At 37.2% G+C, this 16818-nt stretch overlaps 2 protein-coding genes across 4 annotated transcripts in view; both read left to right on the plus strand.

Moving 5' to 3' along the window:
• The window catches only part of LOC128018575 (kazrin-A), a 33326-nt gene extending 23269 nt beyond the window's left edge, over window positions 1-10057 (plus strand). For 2 of the 3 annotated variants that reach the window (XM_052604165.1, XM_052604168.1), the window contains 13 exons: window positions 1009-1145; window positions 1265-1435; window positions 1643-1726; window positions 2556-2724; window positions 2819-3003; window positions 3693-3816; window positions 5737-5942; window positions 6171-6289; window positions 7090-7321; window positions 7524-7625; window positions 7709-7875; window positions 8052-8172; window positions 8865-10057. In XM_052604165.1, coding sequence (XP_052460125.1) covers window positions 1009-1145; window positions 1265-1435; window positions 1643-1726; window positions 2556-2724; window positions 2819-3003; window positions 3693-3816; window positions 5737-5942; window positions 6171-6289; window positions 7090-7321; window positions 7524-7625; window positions 7709-7875; window positions 8052-8172; window positions 8865-9023 — 1976 coding nt within the window. In that variant the 3' untranslated portion in view covers window positions 9024-10057. The remainder of the gene's footprint in view (window positions 1-1008; window positions 1146-1264; window positions 1436-1642; window positions 1727-2555; window positions 2725-2818; window positions 3004-3692; window positions 3817-5736; window positions 5943-6170; window positions 6290-7089; window positions 7322-7523; window positions 7626-7708; window positions 7876-8051; window positions 8173-8864) is intronic. The other variant, XM_052604166.1, reaches the window with a different exon arrangement.
• A 1132-nt stretch (window positions 10058-11189) lies between these two features.
• Window positions 11190-16002, plus strand: tmem51a (transmembrane protein 51a). The gene is made up of 3 exons (XM_052604211.1): window positions 11190-11455; window positions 13206-13661; window positions 14541-16002. Exons 2-3 carry the CDS (start codon window positions 13321-13323, stop codon window positions 14941-14943), a joined length of 744 nt encoding a protein of 247 aa, XP_052460171.1. The 5' UTR covers window positions 11190-11455; window positions 13206-13320; the 3' UTR covers window positions 14944-16002.
• Window positions 16003-16818: the final 816 nt, after the last annotated feature.

The raw sequence follows: 16818 nt of genomic DNA on the forward strand, positions 1-16818 counted from the left end.
TTAATCAATATACATGCAATATTTTATCAAAAGAAGTCTCTCCATTATAATGGGTAGATTAGTTAATCTTTTTCTTGTTCTTCTCCGATATCGTTCATGTTTTCTGTCTGCCTCTCTGTAAGATCTTTATGAATATGATTTTAATTGATAATGTTTAAAGCAGAGCAGAAGGTTGATTGTCAAGGTTGAAGCACTTCTGATTTGCCAGGACAAGACTAGCAGAGAAGCACAGAACCTTTATAAAAACACAATACTATAAAACACAATCCAAAGTTCAAATGAGTATGTTCATTTTCTCTAGAGACAATAATTATTGCTTATTTTATTCTCTCCTTTTTTATTTTGGTTTGTTTTCTTTAATTATTGGTGCTTGCTAAGTATCAACTAAGGATTGCTGTTGCTTTTACTCCGGGTTAGGACTTGTTACAAACTCTAACTCTTATGTATTCAACTTTGGAATTAGTGCTACAGACATAAATGATACCTATAATCATATTGCTTGAGGAAGTACACTATATTTCAAACGTCTGGGATTGGTTAAGATGTTTAGTGTTTTTGAAAGAAGGCTCTTTTCTCACAAAGGCTGCATTTATTTGATGATAAATTCAGTAAAACAGTTATTACAATTTAAAATAACTGTCTTCTATTTTAATATAATTTAAAGTGTACTTTATTTGCTGAATTTTCATTTCTCTGCATTGTCTTCGGTGTCACATGATCCTTTAGAAATCATTCTAATATACTCATCTGCGCTCAAGAAACATTTGTTATTATTAATGTTTAATCAGTTGTGCTGCAATTTTTTTTTATCTCTAAATTTTGATTTTTAACCCATAAGTTCTTACAAGCAACATAAGTAAACAAAAAGAGTGTGTGGGTATGTGTGCATATATATATATATATATATATATATATATATATATATATGTATATATATATATATATATATATATATATATATATAGATGGAAGGATATATATAATTTTTTTATGTTGTTTTTTTTCTAGCAATGAAGGCAGACAGGAAGCGTTTGAGGTTGGAAAGAACTGATCTGGTGAATCAGATGCAGCAGCTCTACACAACACTGGAGAGCCGTGAGGAGCATCTACGAGACTTCATTCGCAACTATGAGCAACACCGAAAAGTAATTTACTCGCATACATGTATATCTCATGCATTCATACTAGAAAACAACTTTAAAGTGCATCCATAAATTCCACACACGCTTCAGTATTACACACACTTCTCATTTATGTGTTGCAGGAGAGTGAGGATGCAGTGAGAGTTTTGGCAAGGGAAAAAGATTTGTTAGAACGGGAGAAGTGGGACCTACGCCGTCACACCAAAGAGGCCACAGAACATGCAAGTTCACTCCGATCTGCACTGGACCTGAAAGAGAACAGGATCAAAGAGCTGGAGGCTGAACTGACTATGGTGAGATACACAGAGTTTAGAAAAGCAGGGTATCCTACTTTACGTCTTCTAAGTGGATGAGTTGAGTCTAGAGATATTTGAAGTGTTCATCTTATATAGAATGTCTTCATGTGTCTTCAAACAATCTGTCAACTGAGTAGCTCAAAATGTCAGTGTTGAGTTGTGTGTGCGTGTGCGCTTTTGTTTATGTGTGTGTTTCTTTAACAGATGAGTAACTTTATGGCTCAGAAACTAGAGAGTCGCGTGTTTGTTCGATCTCCGGAAAGACCAGCCTCACCTAAAACAGTGTCGGTAAGATCAGCCAGGCCTGTCACTCTCCCCCGAGTCCTTCATTGATTGGTCTGCAGTGTTGACTCCTCATCCAGTATGGTCAACGTGATTGGTTGCACGTGTATTTTGTTTTGAGAACAAACTCATAGTGTAAATGGAATGGAAATAGCATGAGTGGTTCTGTTCCATCACTGTGAGTGTTCTTCTCTGCATGCTAGCTCAGTAGACTGTTTAGGAGCTTGGGAATCATTCTAAACCAATGATGATGAAGATGTGGTGGTGGTCTTCTTTTGGGCTTGTGTTCTGGCATGACTGTGGTTTAAAATGATTTTAATCATTATCAGCATTTTCTGCACTGATCATACCCCGAAACAGACAAATGGAAATATAAATATTTCTATAAAATGCACACACACACACACACATTATAAATGTAAAAAAAGATAGCAAAATTAAATATGAAAATAAAGTTGGAACAAAAATTTATTTTTGTTTTTTACAAATCTGTATTCAGCAGACACAAACAACTAGTGAAGTTATGAATATTTTATTGGTCAAACTACAGAACACTGGGAAAAAGAAATGAACACATAAGGGAGGAAATAGGCTTGTAGAATCAATGTTTATGGTTCAACTTCAGACATATGTAACATTTTCTGTATGAGTGCAAATTCTGTTTGGGCCTATTAATAACATGACTTTAGCTCCAGACTGGCTCTACTGTGAAGCATTCGGAGCAGTTATTCTGGGCAGTACTATACATTCATTTTCATGTTTTACATTTGTTTACAATACTTTCTGTAGACAAGGAAGTAGAACATATTGGATTAAATCTGTTTGTGTGTTCCAGGCAAAACAGTCTACTCTCACTAAGGATGTTCCTAAGCGGCACTCACTAGCCATGCCCACAGAAACGGTCATCAATGGCAACCAAGAGTGGGCGATGCATGCAGAGCTTCCTCTGACTGCGGCGATACGACAGAGTCAACAAAACCTTTACTACTCGATGGACAGACAGGGTACGCACACATACATACAGAAAAGACCTGTCTGTTCAGATCTAAATGGAGTTCAAATCAGCCTCCTAATTCTCCTGATGTTTGTGTCTGTTAGTGCTGAAAGCGTCACCATGCGTGTGCGATGCTGACGGCATCAGTGTGATGTCATCAGCCGCAGCCAGGATCAGTCCGTGTCACTCTAAACAGACGTCAGTCATCTCAGACACCTCGGTGACGGAGGGAGAGAGATCCTCAACACCTTCAGATTCACCACGACACAGAACAAACTCCCTCTGCAATGTAAGACAGACACAGCATTCCACTCACTGTGACACTCTTTGAATTGCAAAACACATGCACAAATGGACAATTGAAATACAGTAGTGTGGCCTGGTACTGTTTACCTGACACCTAAGTCACAATACATTTACATGCACATTTACATTTACTCATTTAGCAAACTCTTTATCCAAAGAGACTTACAAACATATCTAACAATTTTAGGGTTAACAATATTCATAGTATACTGTATTTAACAATATTCATAGGATTATAACATGGCAAGAATAGGAAACATGTTAGAGCAGAGGTAAAATGCTGTTTTATCTCTGTTATTTGTAGTGCATGCCTTGGTTGTGAAGTGCTTTGCAGACGAGATGCACAAATATATATATATATATATATATATATATATATATATATATATCTAATAGTATTTCTAATATTATGACAAAAAAAAAGTAATAAAATAGGGACTTGTTATTACAATAATAATATTAATAATAAAATCTATTTAAACTGTAAATATTTCAAAACACAGCAGAACACTCATGTCACATCTTGAGTGGTATTTCGATTCTTTAGATGTTATTGTACTGTGAGATGAACCTTCATGTATATTGTGCCATGATACAGATACAGTTTCTCTGCTCATTTTTGATGCATCACCTTCTATTGCTTATTATTTCTTTCTTTATCCCTGTCTCCAGTCTCTAGAGGATCTAGAGGAGCAGAGACGCAGAAAGAAGAAAGAGAGGATGGGTCTGAGCTCTCTGTCGAGGGTGTTCGGTCGAGGAAAGCAAAGAAAGTCTCTGGACCCCACTCTGTTTGATGGTACTAACACACCTGAATACTACATAGAGGAGGATGGTGACTGGTGACGCTGCTGAGAGCCCCCCCAAACAATTGTTTCTGTGTGTGTGTGTGTGTGTGTGTCCCTTCCTATCGCTGCCATCTTTATGAGCACAAGCTTGAATGTACAATGATTCCAAACTGTGCCACAGTAGACCCAATCCTGCCCAGAGTGTGTGTGTGTGTGTGTTCATTTTTTATCCACTTGAGCATCTCACTGGAAACTTGATGGACTGCTGAATGTGTAAATAATAGTCATTGTGCACTCAGTGCTTGTAAGTGTTTCCAGATGCCTTTTATATCATTTAACGCTCATTGTCTGTTTTTAACCTTTGTGTTAAACATATTGATGGAACTCTCCTGTCGGAAGCCAGCAGGACCCTCGGCGTGTGTGAAAACCCCCAAAAAAGACATTTGCCATTACACACAGTTATCCAAAAGATATCTACTCATCTAACTGCAGCATATTCTGATATGTGGACATTTTATGTAGTGTGTGACTTTAAGTGAGCAGTGGCTCGTCCTGCCTTTCCCACAGGAGAGTTTATAATCACCGTTACACACACTTAACTCTGACAACTGCCTTCAAACAACATTAACCAGGAGGCCAAAACTGATCTGAGAACTGTGTGGAGATACAAAACCCAGATCACTGGTTATAATAAAAACTTAGGATAGATGTCATGGAAATGATTACTGTACCTTTAATAAAGCAGGGTATGACATAGAGCTCTACAGTAGTTTCTCATGTTGCTTTACAAGTGGGAACTAGATTAACTTTACTCTACAGGGCCTTTCAACCATTAAACTTTGTATTTATAGTCTATTATTTTTATTTTTCTGAAATCAATGCTAGCTATCATTCAGTGGCAGATTCCTACCATTGTGTACATTTCAATATTGCACTGACATGAAATGAAGAAATAAATGAGTTTTCAGAGAATGTAGTGTGTTCTTCATCAGCTGGAGATGGAGAGACAGCTCTCGTTTCCCTGCTGCGTTTGGCTCAGGCTGCTGCTGAATAGCATGGAACTTTAAATGGCATGGAAATGAAAATGGGAATAAGTTATATAACTACAGACTATTTTGAAATAAAATCAAAAACACTGAACAGTGTGTGGCTTCTTTGCTTTTTGTAATTGTGTTTTGACACTTGAGCTTGTCTTTTTCTACTTCATCAACTGCCTGATGGCGCTCAGGTAGTAGAGAGCTTGTGATCATAATGAACTAACTCTTTACTAAATATCCTTAACCACATGGAGAATTATGTGTGTTTGGTTGTGTCCCTTTTTTATCTCACTTTGAAGTCTTAATGGGGCTCTCAAAGTCATTTTTGTCTCATTAGCTCCTGGTGATGTGCAAACCCTACAGTCCTGATAATTATGCTTTATTAGAGGAGGAGGAAAAATGTTTTCATATATGAATTGCTTGTGTAGATGTGCAGTATCTTAACAGGCAAAACCAGTTTATGTATTTTCCAACAACATTTACTCTAAACAAGCACTTGGCAGTAGCCATCTGTTTTGTCAGTCATTAATTTACAACATCTGGAACCATATGCTTTAAAAAACAACCCTATTATGAACAAATGTATGGGCGCTTGGGTTTATTGCAGTTTTTGAAGGCAGTTTAGTGCTGCCGCCTACTGGTGAAATTACTTGTTCGCACACAAGACGCTTTAACAGATGCTTTAGTGACAGGTGTTCAAAAACTACGATGTAAATGTGGGGGGGGGGGGGGGGTTGTTTTCCAGAACATTTGTCTAACTTCTTAGCTCTGAATTAATATTTTGTGTTTATGGTACCGGATACATACTTGTTTTCACCTGAGAGAGCACGATGATTATACTCGAATACAAACTAGTATTAAGTTCCGCCCCTCTCCCGTAATCCACCAATCTAGACTCCGACAGTTTATCAAGCCCCGCCCGCCTCAGTGTGAGCCTATCAGAATGCGAGGAACATCTGGATCGGCTCCAGCAGGTGGAGCTCGCGCGGACGGCCCCTATGTCCCGTTGGCGTGCAGGAACCGTGCAGGCTTGGCTGGAGGTGATCATGGCCATGCCGATGTACATACGGGCCTGTGCAGACAACGTTAAAAGTGGGAAGGTAGACGTGACTTTGTCAGTATGATACATGAACACTTATCTACACTGTATAAAATTTAGACCCTAAAATATAAAACTGATTTTATCAACTCTCTGAGTGCTTTAGGCTATTTAAACAAGCAGTGTTTGTGGATTTTAGAATTAAACACTAATCTGTGTGTGTGTGTGTGTGTGTGTGTGTGTGTGTGCGTGCGTGCGTGCGTGTGTGTGTGTGTGTGTGTTTTGTTAGGTCTTGTTAGGTGTTACGGATGAGGACCTGGAGTTTGTTTTAGGTATCAGTAATTCAATGCACCGCAGGAAACTCCGTCTGGCCATTGAAGACTACAGGGATGCAGAATCAGGACATGGGTGAGACACACATCATAAATAATAATAATAATAAAAAGATTATATCATAGAGAGGGTCCCTACAGATTTTCTTTACAGTGTGTCAAGGTAAATAAGTCTCTTAAAAAAATATCAGGCAATTCATTATTTTTAATTACAAATAAAGGTTAAAATTGTAAATTATAAAGGAGATAGTTCACCAAAAAAGTATATTTTATCATTTACTCACCCTCATGTCATTCCTCACCCACACACCTGGTTAAAATTCAAAAAGCAAATCATTTTTAAGGTGTTTTATTTTAAGAACACAATATATTTTTTTACAAAACCTAAATGTTTCATTTCCTCCAATGAAAGTCCAGGTAACCAAAACCTAGAAGATAAAAAAAAAAGGCATTGTAAAATTCATTCATATGAATCAAAGTCTTCCGAATAGATATGGTTGATTTATGATCTGAAGGTGAGTAAATGACTCACTAGTCCATTTAATGTTAAGTGTTGTGACTCCCCAAAAACTGAATGCTGCTGTATTTATGTTATTAATAATTCATGATATTTTCCGAAGTTATTTTATAAAAAAATTTAATATTAGTTAAGTTCAGTCTGTAAAATTTGTGTCATAATGTTGATTACCAAATAAAAATAATGTTGCCTTGTCACTTGTTTTCTTTTTAGATTCATTAAATAGTAACCTTTCTTGAAAATGGTGTCAAAACCACATGAAATCAGCATGAACAAAAAGAGTGCATTTCTAAGAATTTATTGCTAGATTTATACATTTTATTTTTCTTTTTTTTCTTTATCGTGGTCATGTTTTTCAGCCTTTCTAAAGCAGCTGATCTGGATCACCACTGGGTGGCTCAGGCCTGGCTGACTGATGTGGGACTCCCTCAATATTCCCAGTTCTTCCACACTCACCTTGTCGATGGACGTCTCCTAAGTACACTCACACGCACCGACCTTGAGAAGCATCTGCACATGTCTAAAAAAGCCCACCAGAACAGCCTGCTGCTGGGAATACAGCTGCTACACACACTCAACTTCGACAGAGAGGTAAACACACACACACACATAAACCAGAAGAACAGCATAATGGGAATTCCTAACATGGCACCAAACCTTACCAAAAGGCAACAACAACCATCACAAACATAACAGCCCAGTCTGGAAAAACAAACTCGGATTTTATAGAGATCTCTATATAGGAAGTTAATGAAGCTTATCAACAAATAACCAAAAAACTGTTCTGCTGCAGATTTTGCAATCCAGGCGATCAGAGTGTGAGAATCAGAACACAGACCCAGTCGTGTGGACCTGTCGTCGCATCATCAAATGGATCAAAGAGATTGATCTGAAGGTATCACTGAGAGAGTACAGAGAAAGTGTAGGCGTTTGTATACTGGAAAAACTCAAAAGAAAAACACATCTTTCCATATTTAGGAGTTTGCCGACAATCTTCAGAACAGTGGGGTTCATGGTGCCATCATGGTTTTGGATCCCTCCTTCAGCTCTGACACAATGGCGGCAGCTTTATGTATTCCATGCAACAAGCAGATGGTCCGTCATCACCTGAATGAAGAGATGAAGGCACTTGTCAGTGTAGCCAGGTGAGAGAACAGGAGAGACGCACTGTCTGTTAGTATTGTTGTAGAGTTAGACACAGTTAGTGATGCTGTACTGTATGTGTCTAACTCTACTGCACGTCTCAATGAATAAATGTATTGTCATACATGATCAAGAGACGGTCGAGTCATGCAGATTTCTCTGATGTCTGTGTCAGCAGGGCAGGGCTTGAACAGGAAGTCGAACCTTTGGGGACTCCGCCCACACTTCACCGGCAGGGTTCTCTTAGTAGCTCATCACCCAGTTTTCATGATGATCAGCAGTCTTTAAAACGGGTCAAGGTAGAACAATTAAGCTGAATCATACATTTTTAAAACTCATACAAATTAAGCACTAAATACTTAAATACTTAGACTTAATAGGATATTTATTTTCATAACGTCTGTAACAAATATTGTTCATTGGTAATGTTAAGGCATTAAATAACGTTAAAAAAATAATTATTTTGCACTTTAATCTGTTTGAATTTTTTTTTAAATACTTTTTATGTTTAGTTTTTTGTTGTTTTTTTGCTTTATTGTATTTAAATGTTAGTGTCAGTTCTGTTTGTTCTAAATAAAAAATTTTTTAATCATGATAATACCATATTATATCAGCAATTTCACAACAAATTTGATACCGTCACATACTTAGCCACATTTAAGGGTAAAGTCGACATCTAGAAAGAAAATGTGTATTCTGAAAAAGAAGTGTGTTCCATAGTTTGGAATGACACACAATGTAAATGATGGCAGAATTTTCCTTTTTGGGGAACTGTTCCTTTAAATGTAGTTAGTTAACGCTTTATCCTTTGCATAAATCTCCTTGCACAACCACTGTGTGCTCTCTTTTCAAGGTATGGAAGTGCAGTTCTCAATAACAATGCATCCTCAGAGACTGAAGATTTGTAGTATGGCTTGAATAATTCTTAAAGGTCAAATGTTTGTAGCACCAGTGAATCCGAAATCTGATAGATCAAATTTACTTTCTACAGGAGCAGCTCGGTCTCAGCCCAAAGAATTTCACTGGACAGAAGATCAGTCACCAGAACCGATCCGGGTCATTTCCAAGGAATGGACTTCAGGGGGTCTCGCTACAACCAGAGCGTTGCCCAGTTCGACATTTTTCTGCTGCTGAGCTCACCAATGTCTGAGTCATTCTCCTGTCAGGATCACTGTTGGAAAACATGCCACTCCCTAATGGGGGATTTTATTTCCTTTCTCAAGATGAATGTTGTTGAAAACTCAATGAAAGTTCTCAGTTTGCCAGTAGGGGTCTTTGCTTTGCTTTGTGGACCTTATGATGTTGTGTAAAACTGTGGACTCCTTTGTCTCAAAGTGAGACGATCTTTAGAATGCATTTGAAAGGGCACACTAAACATTTATTTCTCTGTTTAGATGTTTGATGAAATTATTGTCATGTGTGGGTAAGGAATGTGTTAGGATCACACCACCACCATGAAAATTGTTAAAGTTGGACCCCCCCCCCCCAATAAAATTAATATTTTCACATTTAATGGGTACAATTTAGAAAACAGACTCTGATAACATTAAGTGTAGTACTACAAAATACTGTACTAAATAATGTTAAATGTTCTGTTACACAGTAGATTGTTATTTAAATTAGATGATTATTTGGATTTACTTGGATGAACATTATATCCACTATGTTTCACTTAGTCACGTGGTCAAAATTCACAGTAGGTTAAAAGCAGGTCCATTTCTACAGCTTAGTACACATGCTCGCCCAGACACAGTTTTGTATGATATGCAACATCTCTGAGAACTCAGTTTCAAATTTGCCTCTACTCCTACTTAACCAAATGGTTCATGCTTGTTGTTTTTGTGTCCCCAGCTGTAAAACAACATATACATTTTCAATACCATTTAAACATAGCTAGTATGCTACCAGCTCCAAGGTCATGCACAGTACTAAGCTGTAGCAGGGGCTAGGCTAATCGTCACAGTAAATGTGCAAAGATCAAAGATATGACTTGTTTATTTATGCCTTTATAAAATTACTTTCTGAAGCAATTCATAGGGAGGGACATGTTTTACAGAGAAAGACAGGACAACATGTTCTCCATATAAAAATGGTCTTAAATTTTATTTAAATCTTCTCTCCGGTACTTCTTCCCTATTTTATCCCAGGACATTAAGACAATAAACTTTTTTTTTCTCTCTTTTACATTGTTGTATTGTTGTTAAGTATTTGTTTCACATATTTCTAGTATATGATACAGATCATACCTGTAATTCCCACAATTTCCCACTCATGATAAATAATGCACTTCATTATACTGAGAAAAAGACGTAATACACGTCAGAGCACTCCTTGTTCCCTTTATTATAAAAGTTATATGACGTTCCTGAACATAAACAGACACAGCTAGGAGGAAGCACCTCAGCTATATGGTCAACCTTTGTCCAACATTAATAAGACTGCCAGACTCACAACTGCCCATAAAATAGTTAAATATTGTTGAGCATTTGTTCCGCTCTAGGAATTTATGTTTGGACTAACTCTGTTTGACATATTTATATTTATGTGGGTGATGCTCATGGTGATTTGATGTGCATCACCTGACTGCAGACTGGTGTGGTAAATAATGCTAGTATCTTGAAAAATGTATAAATATACTCCATGTAATAAATAAACTCCATGACTGCAGATCTTCCTAAATGTTATCAATAATTATTATACAGTTTATATATATATATATATATATATATATATATATATATATATATATATATATATATATATATATATATATATATACACACACACACACACACACACACACACACACACACACACACAAAATAAAGTACGATTAAGACTTAAAACTGGAAAACCTGATAGTTTATGATTTAATAAAACAAAACAAACAAACAAACAAACAAAAAAAAATATATATATATACACACACACACACACACACACACAAAATAAAGTACGATTAAGACTTAAAACTGGAAAACCTGATAGTTTATGATTTAATAAAACAAAAAAGCCAACAAAAAAAAAAAAAAAAAAAAAATATATATATATATATATATATATATATATATATATATATATATATATATATATATATATACACACACACACACAAAATAAAGTACGATTAAGACTTAAAACTGGAAAACCTGATAGTTTATGATTTAATAAAACAAAAAACAAAACAAACAAACAAAAAAAAATATATATATATATATATATATATATATATATATATATATATATATATATATATATATATATATATATATTAGAATGCCTTGAAATGTGGTTCTCTAAAGTTTTATGGACCATCAGTGGATGGGAAGTTTACCCTCAGAACACATGGGCGGGGCAGGAGCCCGAACAGGTCTTTTAAAGGGTTAATTCTGGACTGCAGAGACAGGACGATGTTCATGTCTGTGAAACTCAAGGCCAAACCGCTTTAAGAAATTCAAGTTCAGTTTCTTAAGGAATGTTACAAACGCTCCGGTGTACGTGTACATCATTGGATTAAACGTGGTTTTATCCAGCATTTAAACGGGGTCGGTCTCCTAAACACAAGGAAGAGCATTTGTCTGGGTAAGGCTCATTACATTCCCAGTGAACTGGAAGTTTGACTGGTTTTCCTGGAACTTTTGTTACTGTTTACATGATGTTACATAGCGCGTTCGGTTTTTAAGACGCATGTTGTGCGCAGCGTAATTTGTTGTTTTAAGTGTATCTTAATTTATTTAATCATAGATTTCCATTTTTACGCCAGTGTGATCACTCAATAAATAATTATTTGCCTTTGCTATCTTTTAAGTGTTTAACAGTACTTTTGGTCGTGTTATAGTTGCATTAATAGCCTACATTTAATGTTTGCCTTAAAAATATTTAACTTATCAATATGTTTTGTTTCCACTGACACATATAGACGTTTAAAATCTAGATTTTCAGACGCTGATGATTAAAGGGACACCAAGAAAGAAAATTTAGCTTTACACATTTTTAAACGTTTTTGCATGGTGCATAAAAACATAAGGTGCTCAAGTTTAATTAAGTTTAAAACCCATATGGAGACCTTTTGTCCCTTCCACTATGCCTTTTTAAACATGAAAGCGAAATTCAGTTTGAACTGCCCCTAGGGTGTCCTTTTGAGTACTGTAAATGATGACATAGTTTTTGGTGAACTATCCCGTGAAGTTCACTGATGCTGGATGTGAGTGTACTTTTCCCTTGAAGAGACCACTGTAGGCTGTTGCTATAGTTTCTGGGCCCAGGTACACTTTGTTGTGTAATATGTGAATTTATGTGGCTCTGTTATTTATTTATTTATTTATTTTTATTTGAGTGCAGTGGCTTTTGTGAGGGAAGGAAATTCCTGCCTTTCCCCAGTGCGTATTCATTATCATAATTCAATCTGTCTGCATGCTTAGACGTGCTAGGTAAATTCTGTGTTGTGCATCTATTTCAGGCATGTAAACTTACTAAATCCTGCTTATGCGTAGAAGTAATTGAATTCAGCAAGTCAGGTGTGCTGGAAATGTAATAATGTCTGTCCATGGAGACTTTAAAAACCCTGCAGGAATACAAACACAAAACTCATGAGCAACTGCCTATATTTTTCCATACACACAGCATAAAGAATCACGGCTCAAGGAAATAGATTCCAATATAAACTACCTGGCTCTACGTTTAGAAGATTTACACTGATCTGAGAGCATTGCTTAATAGTGCTACCATGCTGAGAAATGATCAAGGGTGCGGTAAGAGCGCTTATCCCAGACCTGCCTGTAGAGATAACCAATACTAGGAGCTGTGTATAGATATGACACAGCAGAGTTCTGATCGGCTTTCTTTAGTATGTGTGTGTGTGTGTTAAACAATATCACATTGTTAGTGAACGACATTTGTGGAGTTTTGGAGCTGCCTGGTTTTCAGTCTAAAGTAAACCTTCCAGAGCACGGATGAAATTTCACCGAAGTCTGCATTTGTGAAAGCCGTGAACTCTTTCACTTCACTCTTGAATCGACCTCTTTCTTCAGTTTTCGTGCACCTGTAACTAAAGCTCAGTTGAAGGGACACCTGCTTAATCTCATGAAAGGAATTTAGGCAAGTCTAACATGTCTACCAATGAGTGTGCACACAATAAATATGCTTTGATAAAAACCTTATCACTGTGGAAGCACAGGCTGGGTTACTGCTATGCCATTTTAACACTGGCTTTACTGGAGGGACTGCGTCTGGATCTTGGACGCTTATTGATATATGACTCTCTTATGATAGTCTGTCTGATGATTCAATCACTTTTCTGCTGATTCACCTTTATTTGATTTTCTGTTTACAGAGTGGGTCAGTGCTCCAAAAAAGACAGGACAAAATGAGATAAGGTTTTTTGACAGGCACAGGACGACAAGCAACGTGTCCGTAGGAGATTCGAGTCCACGGGAAGGTTTGGAAGCATGTCCTGCAGCGACCAGACTCCACCCAGTCCCAGCAGGACCAGCGGCAGTAGCTCTGGGGCACAGTATGCTACTGCCGCGCTGGGTGTGGGCCTCATCGCTCTGGGGATAGTAATGATTGTGTGGAGCGTGGTGCCGGCAGGGTCTGGAGGGAACAGCTCCAGACCCGGCATGGATCAAGGTCAAGCTCGAGAGACCTCATCCGTGGCGTTTGTCCTAGTAGGGGGAGGAGTGGCGCTTCTGCTGCTGTCTGTGTGTCTGAGCGTACGAAACAAACAGCGGGCAGCCCGGGGACAGGAAGCTGGCAATACACCTGCAAACACACAGGAGGAGGGGGCAACGTGAGTACATACTGTTAAATACACACCCAGGTGCAGCCACATTCTTCCACTTTATGATAACAAGTAGGCCAATGACATGACTGAATTTTTTTTTTTCTGGTCTTTTAAATTTTTTTTTAATTCAGACATACAGTGACTTAAATTCACTTAATGACTTTTTGTTGTTGTTGTTGTTTCTGAATTAACATTCTTTTTTATTTTATAACGTCATAGCTGTCAGCTCGACGCAACTCTCCTGATATCATAGTGGGGAAAAAAAGCACAATGAAAATAATGTTCTCTATTAAACATTATAAAGTAGTTTGGCATAAGCTTGTATTACTATGTCTTAGAAAAAAAGATTTCAACAAAACTGCTTTACTGCTAATAAATATTTGAAAAACTGTGTATGCCATATCAATGTGGTCCAACAGACATGCAGGAAAAAAGACAGGAAATTAATGACTGTCTCTGTCTCATTTTGAAGGCTGCACCCTCCTTAGGTCGCATTTGTCAGCCACGTATATCATCAAGGATGTCTCATTTTTAGATTATAAAGTTGTCCTTTTGAGGTGCAAATTATTGTATTTTATTTCAGACTTTAGAATGGAATGGTTACTTTTCTAACATGAGGATTTTTCTCATCGATGTTAAAAACAGTTGTGCAGCTTAATATTTTTTGTGAAAGCCATGAGACATGTTTTCAGGATTCTTTTATGTAACCATGTAAAAATCTTTGTTACTTCTAATTAATTCAATGCATCCTTGGTAAATAAAAGTGTTAAGTATTGATTAAATCTTACTGACCCCAAATATTTTGAATGATGGTTTAAATAACAATGAGCTAAATATGCTGTGAATGGTTGTAATTTATTAATTGGCATTTATTTTTTCATCTAGGATGGAGCAACTAGATCAAAACCACATGGTCCCCACTTATGAGGAGGTGGTAATGAGTGGCCAGTATCCCATCAGTCAGTCCTCTGAGCGGAACAACAGCATCACCCAGCTGCCAGCCTATGACGAACTAGAGGAAGATCAGCGCACCGTGGAGGATGGATTCAGCCCAGCACGCAGACCTTCATCCCAAATCGACCCCAGCACTGGAGCGGGCGGCCGAAGAAACAGCCGTCCCGGGCGCAAACTAATTCCCCTTAAAATTAGACGCATAAAATCAGACAACCTTAGAAGGAAAAGCTTAAGTGATATCCAACAGAATAACGTGTTCACCATCGAACCCCTCACCCCGCCTCCACAGTATGACGATAAGGTCCCTCCACTTCCTACAGACACACAACAGTGAGGTTTACACTAACACTGCGGTGTGAAGTCTGCTAACCTCTTTTACGAATTACTACTGCACTGAACTGCATATAACTCCTCTGGACAGGACAATCCACTATCAGCAGCACAGAGAAGGCAGTAGTGTGTCAAGTTGGAGAGCCTTCATTATGTCTTCCTGTGTTGGGTGTATATTTCCTGTTTCTCAAAAAAAATTAAAATTGGAGCTGATTGGATTAAAACTGACCTGGAACTTGGAAAGATGTTTACTGAACAACTGCTGGTCTTGATTTAGGCTGGTCTTGTCAGACCTGAAATTCAGCATCCAAGCTGTGCAGACCTTAATTTCATAGGACGTCCACAAGAATTTCAGAAGAGATGTGATACTGTAAACTGTGAGTCACATCAGCACTGTTGCATTTTTTGCACTGATTTGTTTGTGTGTGTCGGGTGTGAGGGCATGTGATGTTTTTTTGTTTTTGTAAATTTTCTATGAACTTTGCTTTTCCTGTGTTGGCTTTAACTTTTTGTGTTTGTGTGTAAGTACGCTTGTTCTTGGTGACCTTGTTGCCAGAGTGACAAACCGTGAGGTCATCAGTATGTGTCTCTTCGACACAGAGAGGTTCTTTGACCCTGCAGCTGCCTTATAGCACTCTCTCACCAACACGCACCACCAGACACTAACTTGACTTTTCCACTTACTTGATTACACAAACACTCATCCCTTTATTTTTAACTTTTCAATGTTGATTAGTGTGAAAACAACTGTGTTTCTCATAGGGCAGCTGTGGCATCTCCATGCTGTGAGGTTTAAGCTCCCATTCATCTGTCTGCACTTGTGTTACTGCTCTAAACACTCCAGGATTTTCACAGCTAGTTATTACTGAAATCAGTGTTTCTTTTTTTGGAAAATTTGCTGATGCCACTGCAGTTAAAGACAGACATGGATGGAAAAATGTTGCCAAATCTCATGTGCAATTTAAAGATACGTTGTATGTTTCTTCTGTTTATTTTATTCTATTTTGTTACATTCTAATTGTAAGCTAGTATGGAAAGAGAAATAAAAATTATTTGGCATGTGGATGCGTTTGCTCTAGAATATTACAAATATATATTTTTGGTTTTCCTTTTGGATGATAAATGCTCTAAAAATATATTACAAATTTCCATCCTGAAATGATGAATTCAGTCTCTGAGTAGTAGGATCAGTTCAATATAAGGATTAATTCATTTTTGTGTACTAATTTGAGTGAGTCAGTAGGTGCGTTTGACTTGAAGCATGGCTACAGACGGCAGTCATAAAATAATGACATAAATCATTTTTTCTACCTATTAGATTGTTTTATTAAAGTCTACACCTACACCATCTCCAGAACATCACACCAACTCTGGATGATTATACAGAAAGATCAAGTTAAGTGCTTTAAAATGGACATTCATTTTGCTTAAATGTATATATGATGTTTGTAAATACTGTAATTTTTAGCATGTTCCAACTGTACTTTCTGATATCATCTTAAAGACTATGGTGGTGTTGCAACATAGAGACATGCTTTTCTATAAAGCACCTTTGAAATAACATGTACTGTGAAAAGTGTTATTTAAATAAATGTGAACTGAACAGAATTGAATCGAAATAGCCATTGTATTTTTGGATAATGTACCGTTTTGAATTCATGGACACACTGACGAATACAGTTAGAAGAGCTAGTGCAGTGTTTGCCCAATTGGAGGCGCAATATCTCAGCTGACTTTGAGGATGCATTAAAAGTTCCATTGAGGCCTTATTTCCAAGGTACTTGTCTGTTACCATGCAAATGTTCAGACATTTTTACTGTAGCATTTTAAAGTTATGGACCCATAAATTTTGCAGATATGACAATACGATAACAGGATA

This window comes from Carassius gibelio, chromosome A8, assembly GCF_023724105.1.
Source record: "Carassius gibelio isolate Cgi1373 ecotype wild population from Czech Republic chromosome A8, carGib1.2-hapl.c, whole genome shotgun sequence".
In the NCBI taxonomy this organism is placed as follows: Eukaryota; Metazoa; Chordata; class Actinopteri; order Cypriniformes; family Cyprinidae; genus Carassius; species Carassius gibelio.

What these genes read in the sequence shown, in the direction of transcription:
- tmem51a (XM_052604211.1), top strand. Translation starts at nt 13,321, where the DNA reads ATGTCCTGCAGCGACCAGACTCCACCCAGTCCCAGCAGGACCAGCGGC. An exon ending in ACACAGGAGGAGGGGGCAAC is followed by an intron (nt 13,662 to 14,540) that starts GTGAGTACATAC and finishes TTTTTCATCTAG; the next exon opens with GATGGAGCAACTAGATCAAA.